This window comes from Lactuca saligna, chromosome 2, assembly GCF_052625555.1.
Source record: "Lactuca saligna cultivar CGN05327 chromosome 2, ASM5262555v1, whole genome shotgun sequence".
In the NCBI taxonomy this organism is placed as follows: Eukaryota; Viridiplantae; Streptophyta; class Magnoliopsida; order Asterales; family Asteraceae; genus Lactuca; species Lactuca saligna.
The window spans coordinates 91,141,681-91,150,764 of record NC_136418.1 but is presented as its reverse complement, the minus strand read 5'-3'; the positions used below and the strand labels follow the sequence as shown (position 1 = coordinate 91,150,764).

The 9,084-nt window shown below is 38.6% G+C and overlaps 1 protein-coding gene across 1 annotated transcript; it reads right to left on the bottom strand.

Annotated features, from left to right (window-relative positions):
- Positions 1–4,425: 4,425 nt before the first annotated feature.
- LOC145029867 (uncharacterized) lies at positions 4,426–4,947 on the bottom strand. The gene has a single exon (XM_078978320.1). It carries the CDS (start codon positions 4,945–4,947, stop codon positions 4,426–4,428), a length of 522 nt encoding a protein of 173 aa, XP_078834446.1.
- Positions 4,948–9,084: the final 4,137 nt, after the last annotated feature.

Genomic DNA, 9,084 nt, shown 5'->3' with positions numbered 1-9,084 from the left:
TACGCCCAGCGTACAATCATACGCCCAGGGCCTCGGATCGTCCACATCACCCCTATGCGAGGCTATGCCCCATCCCATCTGAAGGTCTGAGGCAGTCGAGGAAGCGGTCACGCATGACGCACGAGTACGCCCAGTGTACCCTCGTACGTCCAGCGTACCGAGGCGGTTCCCACCCCCTATAAAAGGGATGTGAGGGTTCCGAAGAAAAGGCCCAATTCCTCTCATCTTTCTTCTTTTTTTCCTCGTTTTCCGTGCACGTGCTATCCCGAAGTCCCCGTTTCCTTGCTCAAGTTCCGAAGGTCGTTTGTGCTCCCGAGATTCCCAAGAATCACGAGAAAATCCGCTTTCTCGAGTCGAAATTCTGCTCGGTTTTCATCTCGCCTTCTTCGATCTTTCTAGTGAGTTCATACCCCTATAATCCACACTTTTAAATGTTTTATAAATACTTTTATATGCTTTTAAGGGGGGGGGGGGGAATACAAGTAAAACACCCGATTATTACCGTGTGTTATATAAAGTTTCATTATACACTTTTTATCAATGGAATCATATGTGATTTATAACTATTATAGGGAAATCTTTCGTATGCAAAATATACCACGATAACATCTTATCTTTGAAATAAGTAATGATTTATGTATATATGTAAATCAAAACACTCTGCTTATACTGTTGGTATATGTGTCCATCTTTGGCATTACAAAAATTATACCTTTCATAACAAGTAAGCATTTCACTAGGGATTACTATACAAACGAAACACACTTTTAGAAAAACTATAATAGGCATAGTTTTACGAGAACATTACGAACTTTTACATACTAGAAATACTATCTCAAGAAGTTACATTCATATACAAGAACAAATGAACATTTTCACACGTAAATCTGTTTTATACTAAGTTTTGTGAGACATTAAACTTCACGTACGCTCGAGTACACAGTTCAAGTCCTGTATTATATACCAGAATCCCTTGGAGGGGGAGCATGGTGTTTGTGTATAGATCTATACGGGATTGACAATCCCACACCCTGACTGTTAGCTATAGTACACCATTTAGGGTGACAAACGTCAGAACATTTCAACTCCTGAAGAACGTTGTGTATAGGCATTTCTAGTCAATAGTATGGTTATAAAACTCACATGGAGTATTAAAAACACATTGATTTACGGGGTTTTTCAGACATATTGGAGATTTTATATGTACATAAATTAACTACTTTAGGCATGGAAAACCTAATTGTGATACAATTTTGGAACTTCTAAACCACTACCCACATACAGGAAAACATAAATTTTCTAGAAACAAACATTGGTCTTAATTTAAGGCTACATTTATACCAGTAGAAAATATGGGATTTTCTAGGAACCAATGAAAAAAAGCAAAACATTTCAATTTAGTTCATGCAACATTTTCATTTAATACTTATGAAATTCACCAGCTTAAATGATGATCTACTCTTTCAAAACTACTTGTATGTCGGTACCAAGCAGCTTTTTGAAGAAGGGATGTTGCGGCGCCAGTTTAAATTCATATTTTTGGCATCATATTGTAATTGGTTTTGGACATGTACTCTTTTAACAATGTAAACTTTCAATTATATATATGATGGTTGTATTGCTTTCTTTACTATGTATTCATTTGTTACGTTACCACATGAAGTCATCCGCCCCCGAACGTTTCCGCCGTTCCGGTTTGGGGGTGTGACAATTTTTTCCCGAAATTCTTTCTATAGTGAATACATCATGGACTAGGGAAAGGATGCGGGTACTTTTATTTCATTTTATCTTTTGCCTTCCAAGTGAATTCAGGTCCCCGCTTGGCATTCCAGCGAATCTTCACTATTGGTATGCGACTTTGTTTCAACCGTTTGACTTCCCTATCCATGATTTCTACTGGTTCATCCATGAATTGTAGACTCTCATTTATGTCAATTTCATCGAGTGGAATCACAAGAGTCTCTTTGGATAGGCACTTCTTTAGATTTGACACGTGGAAGACAGGGTGTACGTTATTAAGCTCTTGCGGTAGGCGGAGTTTGTAAGCTATCGAGTCGATTCTAGCGAGAATATCGGACGACCCAATGTACCTTGGATTTAGCTTCCCACGTTTTTCGAAGTGTATCATGCCCTTCCAAGGTGAGAACTTCAATAAAACGCGGTCACCAACTTGGAATTCCAAGGTTTTTCGGCTCTTGTCTGCGTAGCTCTTTTGTCTATCTCTAGAAGCTTTCATCCGTTCTCGAATTTGAACGATTTTTTTGTGGTTACTCGAATGATCTCTGGACCAGTGAGAGTGCTATCAGGGACTTGCCCTCTAGCTAGCTATGTGTCACCCACTTCAGCCCAACACAGAGGAGATCTGCACTTAGGGCCATAGAGGGCTTCGAACAGGGCAACCATGATGCTAGAGTGGTAGTTGTTGTTATATAAAAACACTACAAGTGGCAAATGGGTATCCCATGCTTTACCAAAGTCAATCACGCAAGCTCTCAACATGTCTTCTAGTGTTTGTATGGTTCTCTCACTCTGCCCGTCAGTTTGTAGGTGGTAGGTTGTACTCATGTCCAGCCTAGTTCCAAAGTCTTTTTGAAGTGAGTGCTAGAATCTTGAAGTGAATCTACTATCTCTATCAGAGATAATAGATATTGGTATGCCATGCAGTTGTACTATCTCTCGAATGTAATTTTTGGTTAGTTTCTCCATCTTCTTTGTTTCTTTGATTGGCATGAAGTGGACGGACTTGGTTAATATGTCTATAATCATCCAGATGGTGTCGAGACCACCCATTGACTTGTGTAACTTGGTTATGAAATCCATTGTAATCCGCTCCCACTTTCACTCAGGTATTTCTTATTGTTGCAGTTAACCTGAGGGCTTTTGATATTCTACCTTGACTTTGGCGCAAGTTAGACACTTGCCTACGTAGGTAGAAATCTCGGCTTTCATGATCGGCCACCAATAAAGTTTATTGAGGTCCAGATACATCTTGTCTGAACCTGGGTGAATAGAGTATCGAGTCTTTTGTGCTTTATTCATGACTACGTCCCTGAAACCACCGAATTTTGGGGTCCAGATCCGGTTCATGAAATAACAAACTCCGTCTCCTTTGATCTCAAAGTTCTTCTCCATTCCTCTTAAGGCTTCACCCGCCACATTTTTTGACTTTAATGCTTCCAGCTGAGCCTCTTTGATTATATGGACAAATATGAGTGGACGGTCATGGTTAGTGCTTTTACTGTATGAATCGAGTACTCCTTTCGGCTAAGGGCATCAGCTACTACATTGGCTTTGCCGGGATGATAATGAATTTCGCATTTGTAGTCATTAAGTAGCTCTACCCATGGCTGATGTCTCATGTTAAGATCCTTTTGATCGAGTATGTGATGTAGCCTTTTGTGATTGGTGAAGATGGTGTACTTTGTACCGTAAAGGTAGTACCTCCAGATCTTCAAAGAAAATACTACTGCTCCCAACTCCAAATCATGAGTGGTGTAGTTGACCTCGTGTGCCTTTAGCTATCTCGAGGCATAGACAATAACCTTTCCTCACTGCATAAGCATACAGCCTAGCCCTTGATTGGATGCATCATAGTATACAATGAAATCCTCTATCCCTTCTGGAAGAGACAAGATAGGTGTGCTGCACAGGGCTCGCTTCAGTGTTTGGAACGTATTGTCATGTTTTTCTCCCCAACTAAAAGTTACCCCCTTGTGAGTTAGGGTAGTAAGCAGTTTAGCGATTCTGGAGAAGTTTTGTATGAATCTGCGATAGTAACCAGCAAAACCCAATAATTGACAGATCTCTGTGGGCATTCTTGGTGCCGAAGAGTTCTCTATTGCCTTAATTTTGGAGGGGTCCATGTGTATTCCTTCTTCGATAACCACGTGACGAAAGAAAGTTACCTTCCTAATCGAAAATTCGCACTTTGAGAACTTCGCATACAACTTCTCCGCCCTTAATGTTTCTAGAAACTGTCTCAAGTGCTAACTATGTTCTTCCTTTCTTCGTGAAAAGATAAGTATATCATCTATGAATACTATCATGAATTTGTCTAAAAAAGTACGACACACCCGATTCATTAAGTCCATGAACACGGTGGGTGCATTTTTCAGAACGAAAGGCATCACTACAAACTCGTAGTGACCATAACGAGTTCGGAACGTTGTCTTGGGAACATCACTTTCCTAGACTTGTAATTGGTGGTACCTTGATCTCAAGTCGATCTTCGAAAAGTAGCTCGCTCCTTGGAGTTGATCAAACAGATCGTCTATGCATGGTAGAGGGTAGTGATTTTTAATGGTAAGCTTGTTTAGTTCGTGGTAATCTATGTACATTTCGAAAGATCCATCCTTCTTCTTCACGAACAGGACCGATGCACCCTAGGGTGAGAAGCTCGGTCTAATGAATCCCTTACTGAGCAGTTCATTTAGCTGGCTGGATAATTCTTGCATCTATGTTGGTGCTATACGATACGGGGATTTGGCTACTGGGGGTAGCTCCAGGAACTAAGTCGATTCGGAACTCGAATTCGCGTTCAGGAGGAACTCCTGGGAGATCCTCGGGAAAAATGTTAGAAAAATTACAGACTTCATGAACGTTCTCGAGGTCTTTTACTTCTTGTTTTTCATCCACAACGTGGGCTAAGAATGCGTGGTACTCCTTGCATAGATATTTTTGTGCTTTGACGCAAAAGATGATGTGAAGGCTCGTACTAGGTTTGTCATTGTAGATGATGAGGGTTTCACCGTTTGGCAGATTAAGGAAAATAGCCTTCTCGTAGCATACAATATCATCACGGTGCAGACTTAACCAGTCCATGCCGATGATGATGTCAAAACTTTCTATTGAGACCGGTATAAGGTCGATTGGGAAAGAGTTATCGTTTCGTGTGAGAGTGCAGCCTATGTATATGGCGTTAGTGCTCTCGGTTTTCCTGTTGGCCATCTAGACAGTGAATGTTTCGGTTAGAGATTGCGGTTTTTGTTTGAGAAGGTGTTTAAATTTGTGGCTCAAGAAACTCCTCTCCGCACCACTATCAAATAGTATGCATGCATAAGAGTGATTGAGGAGAAACATACTTTTGACCACTGTGGGATCCGCTATTGCTTCCTCCTATCCCATGGCTAGCACTCTTCCCGCACCACCAATGTTCTTTGTCTTCGGGAAATCCCTCTTGTAGTTCCCAGTTTCACCACATCCATAGCAGGTCTGGCTTACTCCAGTTCTAGGGATCTGGGTGTTAGATTGTGCTGGTGTCTTATACAAATGGGGAGTGTGCCCTTTCCTATTGCAGTAGCTGCATTGCATCTCACGACAAGGTCTGTGGCAGTGGAAATTGCAGTTTTTGCACCTCAAAAGGTTCCCAACGTATCGAGTAGGATGTGCTTAAGTAGTAAGAGCAACAGCAGGAACAATAGCAATATGAACTGCCACTATTTGTAACTTCTTCGAGGGATCCTATGATGTTTTCCCTTTTCTTTTATTCCAAAATTTCTTCTTGCCACCACTTTCTTTGGGTTGCTCGGGGGCGACTGTCATGAATCCTTGACGAACCCCATGATCTACTAGGTTCTGCCAAATGCTTTGTGCTATCGAAAGTAAATGGGTTTACGGCTATTACATTCCCTTGGATCCGAGGAAAGAGTCCTTAGATGTATCTTTCTACTTTCTTGCTTTCTGGGGTGACCATCCTGAGGCACAGAGTAGTTAGGTCACTAAATCTGGCAGTGGATGCAGCAATACCGGAGTCCTTCATCGTCAGACCCCAGAGCTCCCGCTCTAGCTTTTGCACCTCGCCCCTCGGGCAGTATTACTCTAGCATTAGTTCATTTAAGTCATCCCAGCTCATGACATTAGCTATTGGGAGAGTCAACGACTTGATTTGGCTGTTCCACCAAGAGAGAGCTCTGTCTGTGAAAGTATATGCTGCAAATTTCACTTTACTAGTTTCAGGGCCCACACATATTTTGAATATTGATTCGGTCTTCTCGAACCAGCGTGTTAAAACTATGACACCTCCGGTTCCATCAAAGGATATGGGTTTAGCATTCGTGAAGTCTTTATATGAACACTCCCTAGGGTGTCTATGACTATCACCATGGTTAGAAGGGTTGGCACCACTATCCACCCCACTAGTGCCACTTGCATTGGTCTGCATCATGGTTGCTGCCATGGCGGTGGTTACTGCTAATTGGAACACAACAGGGTCATCCTGAGGAGGTGGTGGCGGTGGTAGATTCGTTGTTGGGTTGTTTTTCTTTCTGTTGGACTTCTTTGTAGGCATCTTTATCTATAATGATTTAAGAGAAAATGATGATAAGTCCTCTATAGTGGTCATGAGTCATGAGACATTGGCAAGATATATCTTATCCTGACTATCGTAGTGTTCTATCAAGCGATTAATAGTGGAAGTCTACTAATATAAGTAAACAATTACAAATTTCATTTCCTGGAATTTATAGCAACACTTAAAATGAATTTTTATAGTGTTATTCGTGCTTGATCTCCCTATTATCACATAGTGTACACAACTTATATATAACTAAAACTAAACAAGCCTTCGAATGAGTGATCTTACTCTAAATCCACAACCAAACAAGGAACAGGAAGTAAAACTAAATCACCTATTCTAGGTCAATCAAATCTTAATTATATATAACTTATATGTATACACCTAACAATTATAGATCTATCAGCAAGGGTTCTTTATTTTAACATGTTTGACTCTTGTGTTATAGTGCTATAAAATACTCCTACAGTATGTTAACTTTAATGTTTGGTTCTAGTGTTCCTTTCTATAAAGTTGGTAAGTTTCAGACTTGTTGCATCACCACGATCACTCCCAATCACATGTTGGTTGTATCTCAAATAAATATAGTTGATCACGCTATATTTATCCCAGATATGATTACATAACTATCCAGGTTTAACCGTAGTGTCCACCCAAATACTTTTATGTAGTTTCTTACTGTGATATTGTTTCCAATATGTATGGATGTTAGTATACTTCTTATAAAATACTTATATTTCAAAAGTATACTTTTAGTTAGAGCACTTCGACCCCATTGTAATTGTAGTTGTATATCATACATGGTTTGATATACTTAGTTGACTATAAACAATGCTCTAATACCAATCTGTCACACCCCCAAACTGGAACGGTCGAAACGTTCGGAGGTGGAGGACGTCATGTACAGTATCACAACAATTGAATAATAGCAATGAAATTAACAATAACCATTGCATTGATAATATAGTGTTTACATTGTATTTGCAACATTGCTTGTATAACACCAAAATGTATAACAAAACTATAGACAAGACACCATGAATGTTCTGTCTTCTCAAAAACCTATAGTGTACTTGTCTACTGGATTCCCTGAGAATACAAGTGATTTTGAAAGTGTATCAACATTTAAGTTTGTGAGTTCGTAAATATGTTTTTATGATGGAAAACTTGTCATTGTTTCTTGAAAAGCTTTAGTATGTTATTCCATAAAATCCAATATTTTCTTTAGTAATGAAATGTAGTCATAGGCCTTAAGACCCAAATGTATGTTTGGTATTGTTCTCTGAAATAGTATAGTTTAGTCTTATTAATAAATAAAACTATAACATGAATGTATCTCTGAATTGTATGTTGTATCGTAATAAAAAAAATAGTGTTTTGTACTGTATTTGTATGAAAACCCCTTGTGTAAGAGAGGGTCTGGAATCCACCAGATGTACTAGAAACCAATGTATTGTAATGTAGTTTTATTTTTCAAATAAAACCATATTATCAATGTTTCCCTAGAATTTTATGTTGTACTAGTGTACTTTATACCAGGGAAGTAGTGTCTCGTAGTAGTGTTTGAATGAAAACCTTTCTATGGATGCATGGATCCCACCAACTGTAGTGTAAAATAGTGTACTATAGTTTCATTTATTAAAATAAAATCATTGAAGTAGTGTTAATCCCGTAAACAAATGTTTTAGTTATACCCATGCTAATCTGACTAGTGGCCTCTACGACGTTCTTCAGGCGTCGGAATGTTATGACATTTGTCACTCCAGGCCTGTCGGCCTAACTGTAGCTAACATTTTAGGTGCATGGTTGTCAATCCCATATAGATCTATACACAAAGTTACGCTCTCCCTCTAGGGGACTCTGGTTATAATTTCTAGGACTTAGACGTGTACCCCGATGGGTACAATTTGAAGTAGTGCCTCACAATCTTGTATTAACTAGTTTACGTGTAGTGTTATAGTGTTCTCTTGTACTTGAATCTACATGTATTACCATGTAGTAGTGTACTTGTAAAGTAAAAATAATTATACTTAAATAATTATTTAATAGTGTATCCTTGAAATAGTGAAATGATGTATTATTCCATAAACTATACCTATAATAGTTTATATACTTGTTTCTGTTTATTATTCTTGAACTTGTAAAATAGTGTGGTGCTTCCCCAAACTATATCTATTATAGTTTTGATGTATGTTCTCGTAATGTACTGAAAACCTTTGCAATTTAACAATGTGTATAGAGTGGTAGTAAGAGATTCTTGAAAAATACCCCTTTTGCTCGACATGTTACAAAAGGGTTAAATATATATATATATATATATATATATATATATATATATATATATATATATATATATATATATATTGATAATACGCAGCAGTAAATCGGTTTGAAACAATTGAAAATGGTTTTAAATCATTTAAATATAAACACAAGAGTAATTCTGTTTTACTTGTATTCCCCACCCCCTAAAAACATTGACAAATAGTGAAAACGTAGGGGTATGAACTCACATCTAGTGTGTGTTCGAGTCTGGATAGCGGAACTGTAGAGATGATCCTCGGGCTAGTGTACGTGGAAATAACGGTGTCCTGATATTATTTAAACACGCAAACGTATATAAATTAGAGAAAATCAATTATTTAAAGTGTTAGACAACACTTAATTTATGTAAGGAATACTTACAAAAATTACCAAGAATTATTTGAAGTGATCATAAGGGTTTTCGGTCTATCTCTCACCGAAATCCCTTGATTTCTGTTTTAAAGCCTTAACCGAGAACTAAGTTCACG